Source organism: Tachysurus vachellii, chromosome 13 (genome assembly GCF_030014155.1).
Source record: "Tachysurus vachellii isolate PV-2020 chromosome 13, HZAU_Pvac_v1, whole genome shotgun sequence".
Classification (NCBI taxonomy): Eukaryota; Metazoa; Chordata; class Actinopteri; order Siluriformes; family Bagridae; genus Tachysurus; species Tachysurus vachellii.
The window spans coordinates 12,845,834-12,868,501 of NC_083472.1; the positions used below are offsets into that span (position 1 = coordinate 12,845,834).

The 22,668-nt window shown below is 37.2% G+C and overlaps 1 protein-coding gene across 7 annotated transcripts in view; it reads right to left on the reverse strand.

The window, feature by feature from the left end:
* fgf13a (fibroblast growth factor 13a) overlaps positions 1-22,668 on the reverse strand; it is a 101,399-nt gene that overhangs the window by 29,517 nt on the left and 49,214 nt on the right. For 3 of the 7 annotated variants that reach the window (XM_060885639.1, XM_060885638.1, XM_060885640.1), the window contains one exon: positions 21,165-21,332. The exons of the other annotated variants lie outside the window; for them this stretch is intronic. In XM_060885639.1, coding sequence (XP_060741622.1) covers positions 21,165-21,332 — 168 coding nt within the window. The remainder of the gene's footprint in view (positions 1-21,164; positions 21,333-22,668) is intronic. 7 annotated transcript variants of the gene reach the window in all.

The following is a 22,668-nucleotide window of genomic DNA, read 5'->3' on the forward strand; positions in this document are numbered from 1 at the left end:
GACCTGTTATGTCTGATTAGGACATGATTATGTTTGAATGAGAATTAATTACATTACCCATCATCCCCAGCACATCACGTCTATGTCACATGTCCCACTGATAACTCACTACAGTATAAGCACCCCTATTTAAGTTCTCCCAGTTGTATGTTTTGTTGTCAACGTTGCTCTTTGTGGTTGTGCCACAGCCTTGTTTTTGCCATGAATCGATAGATTATGGTTTTTGGTTACAGTTTGGTTGATTGTTTTGCTCTTTATAAAATAAAAATCTGAAATTGCATCCACAAATTCTACATGGCAGGGTGATAGAAGATGGAAATTTATAAGAAAGAATTTTATACATGCTAGCAGTATCAGAAAAGTGATGGAACAGAGATCTACAAAAATAAATGCAGATATTATTGTATTATATACACTATATGGCCAAATAACACTCATACATGTTTCCTCAAACAGTTACAACAATGTTTGAAACATACAATTGTATAGCATGTTTCTGTGTTCTGTAGACTTGACATTCCCTTTACTAAGCCCAAACCTGGTCCAGCATGACAGTAGCCCTGTGCACAAAGTCAGGACCATGAAGACATGGTTAGTCAAGGTTTGAGTGGAAAGACTGGATTTCCCTGCACAGAGCCCTGACCTCAACACCACCGAACACCTTTGAGAAGAATTGGAATACTGACTGCACACCAGGCCTCCTCACCCAACATCCCCTATCATTAACGATCTTGTGGCTAAATGAACAAATCCCACAGCTATGCTCCAAAATCTAGTAGAAAACCTTCTCAGAAGAATAGACTTATTATAACAGTGAAGGGAGACTACATCTGAAATTACAGTAGCTGATCAAAATGCACATGTTGGTCGGGTATCCACAGAATAATCCATATAATGTACGGTTTTGCATTCTTAACACTGATATAATGGAAATTAAATTAATACAACATTTCAGTTTATTTGTCCATAACTTAATAAGGACTTAATTTAACTCACTATGGGTGATATAGGTGTCTAGTAGATAAAGCCCTTCTCAAATTTTTATAATTAGATTATTACTATTAGCTACAGCTTCTGTGGTGATCTTATTATCGATTGTAAAAGAAAGAAGGAGGCTCTCTTTATGAAGAAGGTGGTCTTTATTAGATGCCCTCCAAGATTCTTGTAACTGTATCTTAAGAACGAGTGGTTGGACAAACAGTGAAGGTTTGTAGGTTTCATGTGGACTTATCATTGTAACCAGAAGATGAACAGATTAGATTTTGTAATTGATCCACAGAGGTCAAGCTCACAGCAAGATCAAATATCTGTATTTTCCTTCCTGTTTGAAGTGTATTTTAAAGGGATTTGAGACATAAAATTTGTAGCATTAAGGACTAGACCTCTTATTATCTGATCTTGAAGGTTTTTTGTTTAGTCTGAATTTTATTATTCTGCCATTTAATTTGAGTTAATTAATGTTAGATGGGTTAGATTTGGTAGATGTCATGACAGGCCTGAGAAAGATCAAATCATAATTAGTCATTTAATTCTTCAGCTTTATCCCAACCACAGAAAATTAATTTATTTCCTTTGTGTGTGGTTTGTGGCTATTTTAATGCAGTAGCTTAAGTATTAGTTTATTGTTTTTATAATGTTGAAAGGAATAATAACTAGCAGTGTCTGTATTACCAGTACTATAAAATGAAGACAATCTATATTTATTATGTAACACATTTGTATAATGTATAATTTACACCTGTGCACGTTTAAAAACCTAGACCTTGCTTTCTGTGTTTGTATAATAAAATCCCTGAATGTTATAAAAAGAAAAATATCAGACAGTCAATCTGATCTTTCACTGCTAAAACAAATAATAAATGAATCATAATCCAGTCACCAGAGTGAGAGCAAGCAGGTAAATCAAAGGACAGAGAAGCTCATTTTAACCCAATATATGATAAGCGCACTGCTTCGGCATGCTGCAGTGCTTTATTAAGTTGTTTAGTGTAGCTTTTTAATCTAGCAAGGCCAAAGTAGCAGTGAACTGACATTTTACTTTATTTTGACAACATTTTGAGAACTGTGCTGCTAGGCTTATGTACAAAACACACCATTTACACTTAGCCAGAGCAACCTATATTTTTATCTCATTTTAGCATAAGCAATTATGTGTTAAGGGCCTTGCTCAGGGGCCCAGCAGTGGAAGTTAGTGGACCTGGGATTCAGACACAGCCTTCTGATTGGTAGACCAACACATTAATCACTAGACTACCACATCCTGACGTATACACCAAAAGAAAATGCAATGAAGGTTGTAAACGGTTGCGATAGATTTTAAAGTTCATTATTCTTTTATTGTTTAGAAACAGTGATAAGGTGGAGCAGTGGTCTAGTGTGGGTGTTTATTTGAAGGGTGGTGTTTGAAGACAAACTAGAGTGGTACTGACTAATGTGGCACACCTGAGCCCTGCTCATCTCCCATATATATTCATGTGATCTCTCTCTCTCTCTCTCTCTCTCTCTCTCTCTCTCTCTCTCTCTCTCTTTCTCTTCCCCACTCCCTGAGATCAGTGAGCTGAATGTGTGCTTGCTTGTGAGAGAGCAAAACATAAAGCAGTGAGTGAGCTGTAAAGCTGCCAAGGTATTTGCTTTGAAAAGTTTTACGTTACTGACTGACTGCCGTGCCAAAATAAAAAAGCTCACAGGGGTCTGCTGTGTTCTCTCTACAGCACACTGCCAACATTGTTTTAATAAGAAACTATCATTTGATTCTGCTCTGGCAGAGATACATGACACACAGTAAAGCATTTAAACTATATAAATCAGTGCATCTTGCTTTAATGACAAAGTCATAAAGCACAACGTTTAACAACTGCCTCCAGTATAGAAAAACTTTTAACAGTTTGGAAATGAGGCCATTTCTTTACAAAGCAGTGTGAAACTATTACATCCTCTCTATAATCATCATTATGACTTTCTAGAATTTGCAGTTCCATCAAAGTAGGATACCTGAGGTAAGTACTAATTTTGTTCACCCTCCTCTGAGCATGTTCTTTAAGAGAACCCCAATGTAACTTGTGATCAGGTATTTGGTGGAGAGAGTTAGATAGATAGATATTTTATGTGGAATTTATAGTGTTACACTTCATAAGAAAATCATGCAGCTTGCTAGTTTCACAGTCAGAGATGGCTAAAGAGAAGAATCTTCAGTTGTTTGCTATTTTGGTACCACATTTTGACAATGTGCTTAGAAATGTTCCATGCTGTTGCTTCTGCAGCACACATTCTGATTTAAAGTTATATTGTGATCAGTTTGCATTTCAACATAAAGTATAAAATGGACATTTGTGTGAGCATTAATTGTTAATTATAATTTGTTTTAATTAAACAAGATAGAAAATATCTTTTTTCCAGTAGCTGATTCAGTGGTGAATACAAAGATGCTGTGGCAGAGCTTATCTCATAGGCCAGACTGAAAAGAGCAGCACAACACATGTTCTCTTCATTTGTATTACAAAAGCCATCAATTATGATACAATAAAGCCAAATATGCTAACAGCTGAACCAATAAATTAGTAGTATTGCAGAAACCGTAGACATTACCTGCTTTACCCAGTTCATCTGTTCTGTGAACAACAAGGTACTGCACTGTTGCATTAATTACAATAATATAATTTTCTAAATCAATCTAATCATATAATATTAAGATTTGTGATACATTCCCTAGAAATATTTCAGAAGATTATGCTGTATATGGTGTTTCCATTTGTAAAACTGTATGTACTTCTATAAATGTCAGACCTACTGGAATCATTTGCAGTTTTATTCCGAATCCAACCTTTCCTTCCTTCCGAATCCAACCTGGTCACTTCAATTAAACACATCCTCTAAAGATATAAATGTGTACATGAGAGAATTCCTCGTCTCTATCCAACAGTAGAGAAGTTCTGCTATAGTGCCACCTACTGTTCAAGATTGAATCCATTCATTTGAATGCAACTTTCCTTTAACCCTAAACCTTAGTGATGAGTCTATTTCACCAACAAATCTGATCAAGTCTAAGATCACATCGTGAGGGTTTCAACTTGTTATGAGTAGTATAATTATAATTTACATTTTTTTACATTTTCATTCATGCTCCTGGAGTATTGTTGCATTACACAAGTCCTCGTAAGTCTGAGGTGAAGAAGTGAGTGTTAAAGCAAAAATTGAAAATTGAATTGGAAATTGAAAACCATTCTGAGCACAGAATTAACAAAAACTGCGAAAAATAGCGAATAAATAAATAAGATAGGACTAAACACGGACACTCCTAGGGCCTATGCGTGTTTACACATTTCAGATATTCCACTGATTATTGCCCACTACTAAAACCACACAATTAAAACACAATTTAAAGTGGTGAATTGATAAGAAATTCCATTTTAATTACCTTTATACTAGAGAAACTACAGATTAAACTTCTCAATATCCTAAATTCGGACTTTATGAAATGTCAGCGGAACTGCAGTATGTGCAGTATGTTTTCAGCACCTTGGACAGCTACACCGACTCTTCCATCTTCCATCTCACACTATTCCATCTGTTACATGTTTATAATGTTTACAAAAAGTTATAAACAAGACACTGTTGGTCAGTATATCCTCACTGTAACAAATGTATCCCTTAGAAGCCATGCAAATCTGTAGAAAGTCATATTTTCCATTTGAATATACGATTTGTGATCATTATTCATTTTCAAGGTTCATTCTTCAACTTAACATTTAAAGAATGTAAAACCAGTGAAGTAAATGCATACCTGATGTAGATTTTCTAAGTGGAAAAGTCATGTTTATCGGTCAGAAAGCGAAGACAAAGGGCGGAGAGGCAGGAACAGTCCAGCGATGGTTCACTGCGAGCAGGATGATGTTTTCAAAGTTTTAACCATATTAAAAGAAGTCTCAAGAGACCAAGACGAGAAGCCATTGAGGCGGAGCCTGCTGCATTCGGAGATCATTAATGGACATTAGTGACATGCCATTAAGGATTTCTAAAGCGCTCATTAAAGATTCATTGGGGAAGCGTTGAGGATGCGGCGAGCGCAAGGGCGTGCGTTCTCTAAAACTACGGCGCTCTGGCTCAAAAATTTAAGACAGCAATCAAGCGATGCGCACAAACTGGGCTTCCGGTTCAAGAGGAGCCTCCTCTCTTCTTTTCTACTTTCCTCTCACGTTACACACAAAAGACTGTAAAGTGATCCGTTAATGCGCCGCATAAACCAGTTACGCTGGAGCGGCCACTTTGAGCTGAAACACATCAGCGCATAACTGGCCATATGACAGCGTCCAATCCCATCTCCTCCAGTCAACTCATCCTGTCACTCAAACAACAGTCCACAAGGTTTATAAAAACATGTACTATTGTTATTATTATTATTATTATTATTATTATTATTATTATTATTATTATTATTATTATGTTTTGAAAAGCGCGTCAAATTTTGTATCACCACTAGATGGCGCAAAAGACTTTTCCCATATGTTCCCATACTTTTCCCAAACGCGTCACATCACATGGACTTAGAACAAAAATACTCCAAACATTGTCAGTTTAAAGGATACGGGTATTGCATGGAGAACCGATGTGAAAAGGTTAAGATTCAAAAGAGCATTAATGTTTATTAACACTTTATATAGACAAAAAATGTAATAGTTAATAGGAAAAAAGAAAAATGACAGTATTGTGAGGACAAGCATAAAGTAATATCGGGGGAAGAAAATCTTATGCATAAAAATTACAAACGTACACAGAAACCAAATTATACCAATTCTAAAATTCTTTAATATGTTTGTCTATAAATTTGGACTTTGAGACACACATTAATAAAGTTACACTGCAGACTCCTTATTTAAACAACAAAGAAACTTATCCTTAAAGCTTAAAGCCGTAAAACAATAATACATATTAATCATATTATTTTACGATATGATTTTAAACCTTTAAAACATAGTCTTGGATTATGTGGAGTGTCTGGAAAAAAAATCCTGACAATGACCTGTGACTCCTGAATTATAATATATTAGTTATATATGAGTATACGAGTGCATTAATATAAACCTATGCTTTCCCAGAACCACTATGAGAGCCGTCATCTTATAGGAAATTAATCAACTTCCTCTGACATATTCAATGGTGCTGTGGTATAAAAGAAAGTAATTTAGACAACTTCACAGGACATTCATTTCTGCACCAAGATGCAAGTTCACTTTGCCAGGCACCTGCACCCGTTAACGGATGGAGTGCCAAGAAGGCGTGATGCATCCTGCTGACACACACAGGAACACAGATGGCCATATTGATCTCTCCTACCCAGCAACCGAAAACCCCCCACCCCACGCCTCTCTCGTGCTCTCTTTGGGGCTCACATTCTGGGAAAGATGACATCATCCATGAAAGTTTAAGCGCCTGTGAGTACCCTTGCTAGTCACTAGATGGTGGCGTTGTTAATGGACGTGATGTGATGTGCTGTGACAGGATATGATGTCATAAAATTCCATTCGGTGTAGAAGATGATGATGATGGTGATGATGGTGATGATGACATTTATAATTATCATTATTAATTGTTTGTTTGTCCTTCAGGTTGATGACATATTTTGGGGGATTTAGGAATTTTTTATATGAACAAGATATATATATGCAGAACAGGATTCAACCCCTTGCAGAAAAAGCCATTCTGGACAATTAAATGCTTCCAATTTTGATGCACCAGATCCACATAAGGGTGTCTGTTCAGGTGTTCTGGTATCTACTGTACATACCGTACATTTAGGAGATATTCTGTTGTATAACTAAAAGGTGACTTCATTCCTCTCAAATGTGTACTCTAATAGTGTACTGTGGACAGATCTAAAGAAGCACAAAACACATTTAAGTAAATTAATATTTGAAAATTAATCACATAGGTATCTGAATTAATTTAGTCTTGTGCTTTCTATAATTAGAAGGAATCATTTGCTATACTCTTTTAGTCTCTGTAAGGGATCAGTTCATTGGTAGTATTAAGGAGTTGTACACTGTAGAGCACTGGCTACCAGTGCCATGGCAATGGTGGAGGTTGTCATAGAGACTGTGTCCATACGCAAAATGGGAGAGCATGTGTATGTGAGCATGTCAGCTGGTGTAGCGGTACTGGGACTGGAGAGATAAAGATCAACACTCTGATTTGAAGCCAAGACTAAAATGAGATTATCAGACATCCTACTGTTACATTACAATAGAATAGTAGGAATTAAGGCAGTAGAAAAATGAGCCAGAAATAAAAGGACAAAGATAAAAATATTAAAGTAAAAGCTTGATGAAAAAGGGAAATAAGAAGAAGAACAAAAGAAAACAATGAAGTAAGGAGGTGCATCAGAAAAATATGTTTTCCACTATTCACATAATTGGTTTGCTGGTTCTGGAAATCATAAGCGTAACAGAGTTAACACAATCTGGCTCTGTTATGAAGGATTGAAGAGGTGAACTTGACTGCACAGTAAAACTGGCAGATGGATCTAAAACCTTCCTTAGTCAGACAACAGCGGCTATTTCCATATCTCAACAGACCTCTGGGTTTCAGCTTTACCTTGAAGTAAAGTACCTTTTGAAGTTGTTTCCCCAGTGGCATCTCAGATGCACTAAGAATAATTATAGCAGCTGCTGTCACACAGAGAAGGCATCAAGACTTAAACCCTCTTAAACACTTTCTTCCACACTTGTTCTTACTGCAAGTTCCTTACTGAATGGCTCGTGCTTTTATTGACCTGGATCTAGTGTGCCATTTGGAACCCCTGCCCTGTGGGATCGATTCATACACCTGTGCTTTCTTTCATTGAGTCTGCATCTGTGACTGTGAAATGGTCTCTACAGTGCAGCTCCATGATGGAGCCCACATGAGCAGTATGAGTAATACAAGAGCTGCTCTTATTTCAGATAGCAGTGTAAGCCACAGTTCTCCACAGGGACTTTCTCCCAAAATGGTTTAAACTTAGTTGGTTGAGGCACTGGACCTTTGCCCATTGTAGCTTTGAGCTTTAGCCAATATATATTTATATATTTATGTAGTATGACATTTACTGTATATATTACATTACAACATAACAAGCTGTTGAACTGGCTGACCTGATGGAAGATTTGCATAGCAAATGAGGCTAAAATAACCAAGGCATATGTAATGTTATGTTCTGTTTTGATTAAAAGGCAAAAGTGTTAATGAGCCTGATGATTGCTATATGAATTGGACAGTTAGTTGGTATCTTCAGTAATGAGGGCCTCTGAATGGGGCCACAAGCTTGGTGCGCAAAAGCTAGCCCAGATGCTCCCTGTTTCTGGGTTGCCAGTATACCCTACTTTACCTTTATGGGCCAAGTGAAGCACAGGAATATTGAGCCACACATCTCACAGAGAATGACCCACTTACCAAGTCTCAACCTTATGGACTGTGGAATGGCCAAATAAATGTAATGCAATGATCTACTATTGCTCAGTCCTACTTAAGAGACTTTCTTACTGATTAAGAATAAGAATAAATGTCAGAGAAGTGCTCCATATCCATGAAGTACCATGAGATGTTAAGTGAAACATTCATGTTCAAGAATCATTAGCCTGACAGTTGCTTGACCTGTATAATTTACTTTGTGCTCCATCACTGGAGTGAAATTCACACTGGCTTTAATACACTATGAATCACATTAAGCCCTTTCTCCATCCAAGAAGATCACACAGCACCTAACAGAATGATCTCCAACTTTGATAAGGACTTTGGGAGCATTTATATTTATAATGTTATATATTCCATCATTATATTAATATTTAGTTGAGGAGATATTAGGCTTTGAAGCTTTTAGTTTTAGTTATAATGAAACTGCAGTTAGCCATGTATAGTATTTCCTGAATATACCACCAGCAAAATGCACCACCAGCCAGCACCACATTTTTTTCTTACAGCTTCAGAGTTTGGATTCTGAGTTATTGTCTTCATTATGTCATGTTCTATGTTTATATGGTATCCTTTAGATTCTCGGATTTTGTCCCCCCTCCCAATAACATTACATGGGTTGCCTACAAGGTGTGTATGTGTGTGCATATTTTATTACTGCTTTGTGTCTAGGATTCCCAGCATATGCTCAGGACCCATCACGTTCCTAACCAGGATAAAACAATTACTGAAGATGAATGACTGATTGAACCTGCAATGCATAGGGATTTAAAATATGTAGTACCCTTGTACTGCTATAAATTTTAATGAGAATGTTCAATGAGACAGAACATTTTGGCACTTAATACTGATACTAAGGGGGCACAGTGGTTTGCCTTGCACCACCTGGAGGTTTTGATTCTCACCGCTGCGCTTTTTTGCATGGAGTGTGAATTCTCTCCCCATGCTTGTGGGGTTTACTCTGGATTTCTCCCTCATGCAAAGAATGACCTGCCTGAATGAAAATGTGAGTGTGATGGGTGTGCACTCTCTCTAGGGTGTGCCCCACCTTGTGCTTCAAGTCTCCTGGGATATGTTCTAGGCTCCCCATGTCCGTTTGTAAAATAAGCAGTAAATAAAATGAATAAATGAATACTAATATTAGTCAAAGAATTTGTGGAAGGAGTATAACCTGTCTGTAATGTTATTATCAGGCCACTCATCATGCACACTTGAGTCAAATTATCATTAAACACTTCCCTGTAAGAGGTTTGAAACATGAAAGACACAAAACTGTATAAATGATTCTGTAAGAGCTAGAATGTGAAGAAAGGAGAGAGAGAAGCAGGGCTAATTTTATAATATACTCAGTAGCCTTATCTCAAAGTGACAGCCATTAACACAGCCAACAGTCAACACATTTAGCATAAACTAGGTGGACTGCAGTGTGGTTGCTACAACACTTAGCAACTGCAGTGTCACCTATCCAAAAATAACTCAAATCACGACCATGTTGCCCTTAGCATAAATAGATGCTGTGATTTTGCAAGCTGATTAGCTTGAACAGTATTACAGAGTGATCCAAGGCACTTAAATCTTCACGTTGATGTGACTGTCCTAAGTTTCTGTCATCAACAGACTTTATTTCTTTTTTTTTGGCAACGTCTGTGATGGTGATTAGTGATTAATCTTACAGAGAGCCACCTGCTTCCGAATTATAAGGAAAGAGAAGGGGCTGTAAAGGGGTAAGGGGTCACCATGGTACAACACAGTGCCAGAATAAATTTAGATTCACTTTTTCATTCTCTATCATTTCTATGTATATTCTATATATATTCTAAATATAAAGGGAGGTAGCAGAGAGACACAAACAGTATCATTTGATGTTAAGTAGCCTTTTATTTTAAGAATAATGGCACTATAATTCTTCTATGGGATTTACTAATTTCTCCCTGCTATCTTAGTCTGCAGTCCCTACAGAGTCTCATTGTACTTAGTGAAGCCATTATATATAGTTTTGGGTTTATATTATTGCACCTTTCCCTGCTTTTATAATCTCAGTTCTTCCATTTATGCATTTTTTAAATCCCCTCACTGTGTGAAGAGAGGAATTGGTTGCATGAATTGACACAAAGCCTGGCACATCGAATGGTAAATGCATAACTTGATTTCTATTTACTCTGTCTTTCTGTTGCCTGCTCCAACATTTCACCCAAACGATGCAATCCTTTTTTTGTTCAGCCACTATGACTTCTGAAACCAATAAAGTACTAAAAGTCTTTGCCTAGTCTTTGATGAAGGAGAAAGAGAGAAAAAATGACTAAGAATGTCACATAAATCAGTGTGGCCTATCAAGTGAAAGACTTCGATGGCCTAAACCTCGTCTGAAGCCGCATGCCTTTCCATGTCTTTTTTGAAGCATGCTGTATCCTGAGCTGGACTCTAGTCAGGCTACTGGAGCCATTCTGAGGTTTAGGATTTTGTACTAGTTCTAGAAGATGGCAGGATTAAAGCAAAAATGATATTGCATTAGTTAACTTGCATACTTGTTTAGTCACATACAGCTCATCACAGACTAACTACAGTTATTGTGATGTCCCTGTTAAATCAGTAGATTTAATGGTGCAAAAGTCAACCAGTGAGACACTGGTGGTGGTTAATGCACTTGGCTACTGTTTCAGAGACGTCTGATGGTTACTGAAATCTATACATTATATTAGCAACTATAGGAACTAACAGAAGACTAACAAACACACACACACACACACACACACACACACACACACACACACACACACACACACACACAAAGCATTTTAACATTTATGTAACTCTGTGCCAACATTGTCACTGGCTTTGTTCGATAACAAATGACTACAGTATTGAAGCTGTCTGAGTATGTTACGTATGTCCTTCCTCAGTGCATTGATATGTGAAGTTTGAAAAGTTGCTGAAACTATATTTATCTGTGCTTTTGGAATCAAGGGAGTGTTCTTATTATAACTCACCGAGAAAAAGCTGATTTTAGATCCATCTATTTGCGTAACCACTTCTGCATTTGAAAAATGATTCAAAATGACAAAATGATTTATACAACAGTTACATTGTGGGTGAAATGCAAAATGTAAAATAAATGAATCATTCCTTTAGAAAAAGACAAAACTGCACAAATCAAAACAATATGATTTGTACTTTGAAGATAATTTTTTGTGTACTATTTCTGAGTATCATGTCAACATTTTAATCACAGTATGCAGTATATGCAGTATATGTTTTAATAAAATTTAAAAAAGTAATATTATGGAGTATCTTCTTCAGCGCACCCCACATGTTTTCAGTGATGTTTAGGTCTAGGGACAAGGATGGCCATGACAAAAGGTTTGGAAATTTCCAGATCCCATAGCATCCATGATGCTACAGTACATACATAAACAAGGTTATAGGGCAGTTGGAGATCTTTTAAAAACAATACAGAGATAGAAAAATAGACTCTCTCTTCCAAGGGTCCAAGGCTCTACATACAGTAGGAAGGTTTGTAGTTCTAGTGGTATAATCTGGGTTGCTTTGACCAATTCTCTCCTTGAACCAGTCAGCCATGCAGTGGCTAGCTCTTACGTCTCCTCTCATTTGTCTGTCTTTATGTCTCATTCTCCTTCTGTGTCACTCATTTAGTTACACACTCAAGCATGTTCTTTCGCTTCACTCGCAAATCATGAAATAGTAAAATAGGATGTTGCAAACATTCAGCTGCAGAAGCTTACACGCTTGGACTACAGCCAAAGTTTGTGCTCGGATAAATGTTCCTTTAATGGAGTTCAGCACTTGCAGTTATGCTTTTACACAATCTCTTATTCACACATCATAATAATGATGACTAGCCTGACATAAAAATGTACTGCGATTACCACAGATTTTCAAGACTGAAAAAGTAAATTACTTACACAACTTAGTAGTAGGTAAATAATGAGAACGTGGTTTGTAACTGTCATCCTCTGACTTTATCTGTCATATTCTTCCTCTACCAAGTGGCCCCTGTATCTTCTGGAGACAGACAGCCCTATAATGCTATATATAGCATTCTGAGAATTATTTAGCATAATTAGAAATGATTGTCTCAAACTACAGTATGGCAAAAAGCAGATTCACTCTTTTACTTTGAGATGGAAAGAGCACATTTTAACGTAGGACATTTAAGTAAATTCAGACAGACAGCTGAAAAGACAGGCAGACAGGCAGGCAGACAGACAGACAGCGCTGCTGAGCACATTGCATATTCTGAACAGTGGGAGGCAAAGTGATGATATGCAACAACAATGACAAACAACAAATCTTAATAAAATAAAATTAGCACTAAAATGACACAGTGTGGTTTGTACTATGAAAGATTCTGAAGTCTCAGATCTACTATTAAATATATCTGCACTAACAGCTTCTTTCTAACAGCAGACAATAGAATATTAGACCACAGCAGCTTCTGAAAGCAGTGGATAGATTCAACCATGTCAGTCAACTGTGAATTAATTAGAGATATTAAAGTTATTATAAAATTCAGTACTAATAGAGTTTATATTAATTTAAAGCATCTAACAACTAAAAGCTAAAACATACTTTTCAAATGCTGACTTCAAAAATTTGCTTAAATCTGCCAGATATAGCCTCTAAAGGATTCACACTCCCACTCACCAGTTCCACTCACTCCATATGCAACTTTCTCCAAAGTACCTCCCTCCAAAGATATTTATGTATATATAAACAACATAATGCTATCAAAAAGTAGAACCATGCTGATGTAGGTACAGACTTTCCACAGATCCTTAAACAAGTAAATAACTAAATACATTTTCATATTTATTGAGGTTTTACGATGATTGTGTAACATTAGAAGGGTGAAAGGTCAGGGGCGTTAGTGTAGCATGTAGCTAGCCTTAGAAATGTTTTATATTTTTAGCAAATTATTATCCAACTATTACCCTCATTTTCTGATTATTCTTATCTCATTAATCTCTTATATTAGTCTTTCCTTTAAAGAAAAGTTTCTGGAGCTGTGCTCCTTTGTTTTCAGATTCAGTTTAACCATCAGGCTCTATTAGGATTCACTCTTTGTGATTAGACAAGAACATAAAACAGAATTTTCATGCACAAAATAAAACAGAGGAAAAGAGGACTACTTTCTTGTAAGGAAACATCTAATTGGTTAATACAGCAACCTGTGGTAAAACTTCTAATTGTTATGTACAAAGTCTGAGTCAGCCACAGAAACATTTTTCTATTTTAGTGAGAACTTTAAATACCTTTGATAACTTTATATTATTAGTCACTATTTGATTGAAAGCAGTATATTTCAATATACTAGTGTAAGCGAGTGTATAGCTGTGAATCTGAGGGGAATGTCTTTTCTGCCTCCTGAGGTAATTATTCCTCATGTATTCCTCCCACAGGCTGGCAGCTGAGGTAATGCTCAGTATTGTGCAAACCAATAGTGACAAGGGCCCAGTGTAGCCCTAACTTCTGCAGCATCAGATACAGCCTTACATGAGCCCCTGAACTCTGAGCCCATATGAGTGAAGCATGTGTTTGTGTATATGCTATTGAGCCTTTTTTATGTAGACCATGCCCTTGAATATTTGTTCATGTATGAATAGATGGATATAGATGTTTTTGTGAGTGCAGTGGTATTATTATTTCTCCACAGTATCTAGAAAGTGCTTAAACATACACTATACAGTACTTATACACAATGCTATGAGTCTTATGAGACCTGCTGACCACAAAGATGCACAACAGGCATGAGTCAACAGCTCCCATGGCCGAAAAGACTTTCAAGTGAACACTTAAGATTAAGAGAAAGCAGCAGAGGAAGTGGCACTGCTTACACAGGATCTAAAATTTATCTGCCAAGCTCTTAAGCATCGATCTTCACTCGATGATGTGTCGCATGCACTCTCTTTGGTTGCTCAGTCTGTCAGATAAAGGCTTCTGGCTTTTTTTAGATCTACTCAAACCAAGTTCAGAGAGGAATTAAACAGCAGTTTCCAGCCCCTATTTCTCTTTCTTTCTAGTTCAGAGAGGAATTAAACAGAAGTTTCCAGCCCCTATTTCTCTTTCTGTCTCTCTCTCTCTCTCTCTCTCTCTCTCTCTCTCTCATACACACACCAGGGACAGGGAGTGTGAAACAGATTGACGAATAAGGGGACCAGCTGAGAACATTATGGAGATGACTCAGGGTAACAGACTAAATAGATATCTGGAACACAATGGTGCACGTGGGAGGAGGAGTCTGACGGGGGTGAGAAATGAGAAAGAAGGAAAAAGAAAAGTGAGAGGAAAAAGAGGGAAATGTTTTGCACTGCTTTTTAGAAAAATCTCTGTATTTGGTGTTTGTTTTAGTTTGACCATGTTCAAATCTCAGAACTGCTAATTGCGTACCTCTATCACTACCATTACAAACTATAATGATGGAGGCTAAGAACTTTTCTACTTTTCACAATCCTGCGAGTTTATCAGCATTCCTTTTTTACTCAAACCTGTTCTGGCATGTTATTTTCCTGGGATGCATAATTTGATTTTTTACACAGTGTGAGAACACTATCTTTCCTTTTTGACAGTTATTTGGGGAAATTTATCATTTAAACACTTTAAACACCTGTTTCATCCTGTGTGTATTCCCATCTTACACCCACTGATATCTGGATCCACTGTATATTTCTCCTGCTCTTCTAATTTATTAAAAACTCAAATATTTTTACATGTGAATACAACAGCAATTACTCATGCACTGACACTGTAGCTTATTAGTAGCCTGTATTCTGGAACTGTAGCATTGTGTGTGTATGTGTGCAGGTGTGTTTAGCTCCTTAGTGAAGCCAAACCCCAGACTTAATTAACTCATTGCAGATAACATTATTTACACACCAGCTAATTTATAACCAGCTAAGTGAAGATCTGTCACTTGAAACTCCTGAAACTTCAATAATCTGCAGTACAACACAGTGTTGGACCTGAGGGAGGCTAACTGGCACTGGCACTGATTTGGCACATTAAAAATGAGTGTTAAATGATGCCATATGTGTTATTTAAGATATAGGGACTGGTAGTGCACTGGAAAGGATGTGTATATCATCTTTTCAGGATGATAAGTGGCTGTGTGTTAGAAAGTGGGTCAGTCTAGTGGTGGGCAAATTCTCTAGCACCAAAGAGGCTTCATAGGATCCTTGGGGAAATGAAACAGGGCTTCTCAGTTTTCCCCCATAATTATAGACAAACTTATGATACTTCTGCAGAAGTTTAGTATTGCTTCTACTATGTTTCTGCATTATGTATAACTCTATAATATATCTAAGATACTGGGATTTTTAATACAGGTTTTGCAAAAGATTTTTCTTCTTTCGGTAACAGAACATGTTTTTCACTGTCCTTCTAGCCACCTCATCTAATACATGAAGGCAAACCCTTAAAATGTGATAACTTCTAAATATCCCTTAAAGTAAGATCTGGTCTTTCAGTGTGTGTGTCTGTGTGTGTATGTGTTTGTGTGTGTGTGTGTGTGTGTGTGTGTGTGTGTGTGTGTGTGTGTGTGTGTGTGTTCAACTGAGGGTACGATTGAAGAGTTAAGTATAATGTAATGAAAGGTATAAAAAGAAAAGTGCCAAGTGCTTCCTGTTTGATTCCCCTATATGATGAGAGCCTATGAACTACAATTGACAGAACATGATAGCTACAGCACATTACAGCACATGAATTGCAACAATAGCTTATAAACTGCACTGAGTGTGACACACTACAGGGGACATGCTGGTATCTCAGCTTCTTCCTTGTACCAAATCTGCTGACATGACTAAGAGTCTCTGTCCCTATTCCACTACCATCTGGCCTTCCACTGATCTCATGTAGCTTACACATATTACCAGAGCCATAACATTTCTCTACTTGTGTTTACACTAAACAGAGTCTGGTCCAGGAGGTTTGATAACATCATCATGACAGTCAAAAGAGATGAGAGTGGTATGTGAGAGTGACAGGAGTGGTGACTGATAAAAAATGAACCTCCAGTGTGTACTCTGTAATACAGAGTATTGAGTTTTAACATATGGCTATCAGTTTTAGTGATTGATCTCTCTCTCTTCTGAGACAGCCTTGTAGTGTCTAGTAATGTGTTTGTTTACACTGTGTCTATGTCTGTGTTTGTGTCACCACTAAATTCATTTTTAAGCTAGCTGTTGACTTCAAACACCTATAATGAAAACAGGACAGAATGTTTTGTCTAGTGATTGTAATGACAAAGTGGCTACCTTTGTCACTGAATGTGTAACTGGATTGAAAGCAAAGATGCTGAGCTCAGTGCAGCTGTTACAGTAGGTGTAAACAGAGAAGATCAAGAAGTCTGAGTGTAATTTAATGACAGCCACAAAGGCTGCAAAACTTGTGGAAGAAGTTAAATGTATCATGAAATACTACTTGATAGGTAGCATTGTCACTGTAACAAAGAGTGTGTGTGTGATGGAGTACAGGCCACGCTGCCGCCATGCTGATCTAAGCAACATGTGATTAACATCATGACAAAGTTCAACTAAATTAGTTGTAGGTTATACAGCTTGGCCAGCCGCATACTGTAGGAGAATACCATCGTACTTTATAGCAAAGTTCAGGATGCAGGTCTGAAGGGAACAGGAATCTTGCTTTAAGGCCCTTTTTGGTGGTGGGGTCTCATAAAAACATGAAGTAAAAGAAATCAGGTGGAATTTGGAATAAAATCATTTTCTGAACATTTAACTTAATTTATAATTTAGTTGTCATTTAATAGACATTATGTAGAAAATAACTTTTTCAATGTGTAGTTTGGCTTCATAGTCAATGTTAGTCTGCTATTAGAAAATACACCTGATAAGATTATTTAAAAGGGAAATTGTCACAACCGGGAGGAGGAAGACAGACCAAGATACTGGATAGCTTCAAATAAATAGGGTTTAATAAATAAATAGAAAGAACAGGAACACAGACGAAAACTACACAGGACAAAGGACGATGTCACAACCAGGATGGAAGGAGACAGACCCGTACGCAGGATAGCTTCAAATGAAAGGGGGTTTAATAAATAATGAAGACAGGTACAAAAACATGACGAGAACTGAAATAAAACAGATGACGACACTTAACATAGACTAGACATGACACCGGGTATAACGCAACTAACGATTCCGCGCTGCCTTCAGCAACGCGGCTCACTTAAATACTATACAGATAATGACAACATTAGGAACAGGTGATGAAACAGGGAGGAGAAGACGAAGGCGTGACAACAACAATAGCACATGGCCAAAAGTCCGGGCTGAGTCATGACAGACGAGGAGGAACAACATACACTGACGATGATTCCGCACTGCCATAGGCAACGCGGGAAGGTTAAAAAGACATGACAATGAACACATAGGGAACAGGTGTGCAGAGACGGGGAGGAGTAAAAAAAAGGCAGGGCAAACACGTGAGCATAAACAGAAGCACATGGCCAAAAGTGCAGGATGAACCGTAACAGAAATATTTCTGAAGATGGCTTCCTGTCATAACAAAGTAGTGCTTTTCATAAGAAATATTAAGGACTGCATTACATTTCTACATAATTAAATTTATAATTTGTTTATAATAGTTTGCTTTACCAAAGTTTGGGATACAATTAACATAAGTATTAAAGTTACTTCAAAAACACTTTACAATATGTGCTTTTTTGTCTGTAATATTTTCTCCAGTTATTGCAAAAAAGTACAAAGATATGATATTGAGTTCTTTTAATCGAGTAAGGTTGCTTTATGAAGCTTTTTGTAGAAAATCTATAATGCGTAATAATTGTGTTATATAGCCATAACAACCTACATGTGTAGAAAGGTAGTTTGGTTCATATTGCCATGTGTGGGCATGCATTTCATGCCTTATAGCTTGACCCCTCTCTCATGATCTTATTCCATCATGGCATTGCATTGGTGCAACACAAAGTTTGCTGTCAGATAAAATAATTATATTATCGTTATTCCCAATCATACACCTCTCTGTATTGACAGTGCAAATTTACTTCAATGCAGAAATTTCAAATGGCAACATAAGCACTTCAAGTGAGCACTCCTCCAAGTCAGCACTTTTGTGATCAGGGAAATGAGGACTTCTAATGTGTGAGTGATCGAGGTGTGGGGATGTTAAAAGGACTTTTGGGACAGTCCATGAGGCTTCATTTCATTCCAAGTGTCTTTGCTTTGGCAGTGGTAGTGGAGAATGAGAAACTCAGTGTCATTACTCACGGAAATTCATGAGCTGGTTAGATGCTAGACAGAGATAATGGTTGCAAAGAAATGAGAAATAAATCTTCAAGCTTCATTTTCTAGTCTGACACAAATGTAGTTCATAATCATCACCAAAAACAAATTAGATAAGAACACACTGACAAGTTAAAATGAGGTACTATGGTTTTTGCACTCAGTGCCTGCATATTAAATGATGTAAAGCCTATAAAAACAAATCAGGTAACTGATTAAACTCGGTTTACAGAATATCCTGTGCTTTAAGGCTGCTTGATGACAAGTTCAATGGATAACAAACAAAATTTAAGATTTCTAAATTCATCGGAATATATTTTTTGCTAGAGAATAAGATGGCAGGTGAAAAGGTGAGATGACATGGTGAAGTCGGAGGAGCTATGGTTCGATCAAACTGATATGACCCTTAGATCTGTGAGGAGCTGGATGAACAGTCATTTTGTGTGTCAATATGTGTTTATTTGTGTTTGTAGAAGAAATATATTAAGAATCAGTAAAATAAATATTCTATTTGTGGTAGCGCAATCTGATGCCTTTATGTACCCATACCCACTGTAAATATACTGCTGGCTTTCCTGAGGTTTAGCAGCTGCACAGAGACCCCATGCCCAGACATGCATCAGTCTCCACAATCTTAATGACACCCTCAAGAACGTTACATAAGACGCACACGTTGGAAATTTAGTCACGTCTTAGCACAGCCACAGTTAAACTGAATAATAGATCTGTAGTCTCTCACTGACGTGCAGCCTCATCCACAGAATAATCTGTTTTAAACATCTTAACTGAACACTGAAGAAAACACTGACAGACTAACACGTGCATCAGTGATTGCCCGACAGGCATAATCACCAACAGAAATACAGGAAAACTCATTAAATGTGTAATCTACAGAATTGTTTTTTTTTTAAGCTAAATGATTTATCATTCTATATTTCCATTCTACATAATGACAACTGTATTTACATGTGATTTCATTCATAAACTGTGATGGCTTACCCAGAGGCCTGAAATGTCTGAAAAGGAAAACACTTTCACACACAGTCTTAAACTCTACAGGTCTCCAAAGCACACAAAGGTAACACACAAAGCAAAGCTCACCTTCTCTGGTTATCTGCGAGCATGCATGAACTCAGCCACATGCCTACCCTGTGTTTTAAACTATCACGCTATTCAAAGACATGAGCAAACACAGATGAACTGCGAGTGAAATGGTACAGGGAGAGGAATTTCAAAAATCCTCCTTTCTTTCAGAACTTCAAAAGGCAAGCATGGATTTGCTAAATTGCATTGTTTGTGTCTCCTATAAGAAAGACTGAGAGGCATAGCCTAAAGGAATGGGTTATTTCATGGCAGAGGGAAGAAGCAGCCATCAGGCAAGCTAATAGCACATTGGAGAAGACGAGCAATATCAGCAAGAAGAGAAAAATCAGGGTCATGATGGGAAAAACTGTCACCATCAGTATAAAACTTTTAAAATCTAACTTTAAGCATAGGGTGTCTGCATGTACCCTTGAGTTTAAAATTTTGAAGATCTCATCAAACGGTCATAGTCAGCTAATCTTAAAAACCCTGTTTGCATTTTATTTCCTTAAACTGCCAAGGTGTCGAAGGATCCAGGGTTATATTCTTTTTTCACATAGTAGTCTCTTAATAATATGATTTAAAGTATAGACACTTTGCATACTTTAAGGGACACTGTACATATGTGTATACATTTATATTGCAAAAATCTGTCAGTTTTGTTTTTATAGTTTTAATAAATTAATTGATTAATTGATTGATTGATTAATTAATACTACTGCTACTACTACTATAATACTACTACTAATACTACTACTACTTATAATAATAATAATAATAATAATAATAATAATAATAATAATAATAATAATAATAAAGTTTAAATAAATATTAGGTTTCATAAAAAAAGACTTTTTAGACATGACTGATGTCAAATTCGTTCACAGAATTTGTTTAATTGGACTGAATAGGCAGTGTACAATATCAAGTTAGGGCATTTTTTTGTTTGTAAAACAAAACTAAATAAGCCTTAAGCTCCTGCGGACACCCTGAAAGCAGCTATTTTTATTTTTTAATTGATAGCTGTTCATCAGCAGTGGCAGATTGAGAGAGCATTGGGAGAGCTTTTTTCTGGTGCATGCATTTCATAGAAACCACAAACCTGAGGCCTACATTTGCCTGAGGGAATGTGGCTGCAAGGGACATACGTGCATACACACAGTAGACAAGGCAGCCTTCCAGACACTACAGGACTGAAGCCCTTGCTACACAAAAAGCATAAATATGCAACACAGAGGGCTTTAAAATGTGTATTCTTGTTTTGTTTGTTTATTTGTTAAGGTTGAAGAAAAAGGAGAAACATATACTGTATGAGAAGCATAAAAGAAGAAAACAAAAAAATCCATGGATGAGTTACAGACAAACCTTCAGGCTCTGCGCTTTCTTTGAGGACAGCTTGCTTCAGCGGGCAGCAGAAGATTTCGTGACACTTAGCACGAAAGGGGGAGCCTTTACTCCTTATATCCGCTGAATGGATGGAATCCTGCCGCAACATAATGTACTCCTGGGTACCTGGGGCAGCGTCATCCTGGACTGCGGCCGGGCCACAACAAAATGAACGCAGGGTTAGAGAAGGGGAAAGAAAGCGCTCAAAGCAACAAAACCAATCTCAAAACAACAAAAGAAAACAAACAAAAATAAACAGAAAAAAGTATGAGAAAGAAGCAAACAAGGTAAACACAGTATCATAAGCAACAACAATAAGTACAGCAAAACACACAGTAGCTTGCTATTTAGAGAGAGAGAGAGAGAGAGAGAGAGAGAGAGAGAGAGAGAGAGAGAGAGAGAGAGAGATAGAGAGAGAGAGAGAGAGAGAGAGAGAGAGAGAGAGAGAGAGAGAGAGAGAGAGAGAGAGAGAATAAAGAATTAAAAAGAGAAATAAATAAAGAGAAAGATATAATTAGTGTTAATACACAGTAAATCACAAATGAATGAACCCAAAGTGAGAGCAGATAGGCAATGCGGGAAAAGACAGAGAGGGAGAAATCTGAGCTCAGGATAAGGATTTGTTCCATCATCGAGCCCCACATTACTGAGCATCATCCTGTGGGTCACGAGCATGGCTATGCGCAAGGCAGTGCAGAGATGTACACCTCCCCACACACACATCTTCTCCTGTTCAAGGAAGTCTGTACATTCATCACCTTGCAGAGGCAAAATAGAAGCAAGTGCAGGCCATGCATCAGCTACTATATACAATCAAATAGAGAGTTGCATATACTGTAATACTTCAGGAGCATCTCACATGCACATTCTATATTGAGCAATACATTTTTTTGCATGATGCAGAGTTTTTCATGCACAAACAGACAGTCGTCATTGCCGTAATGGATTCATGCAAGGCTTTCACTTCTTAAGCTTCTTTATGAATGTAACCAATCTTCCTTTTGCTGTCCCTAATCTTGTGATTTAGTAATTGTTCAAAGCCTTCTATGATATCATTCATTTAGTTCTTAAGGGGCTGATTGATTCAATGTGTGTTTTGGAAATACAGAAAAAAAAATGTTATTCAGAATTGTGAATGTATGTGGTTATTTATGTCCAGATGACTAAAGTAGGTTAGCTGACTGATTGCCACTGCCTACATGTCCAAACAAGAACAGTGAAGAACACTATCAAGAGTATCAGGCTGGGCACAGGACTGATTACTTTCTTCTATACACAAAGACAGAGATCTAAAATTGGGTTCTGTAGGGACTGATAACAACTAATTAACACAGACACTGACTTTTGAACTTTAATAGACCTTTAAAGCAGGTCACTTTATTATTACTTAGAAATGGAGGCTATAAGAGATTTTTTATGAGCGTTACCTAGCGCAGTGCCATTTTCTCTGAGATTATATGTATTCATTACTAAATCTACACAC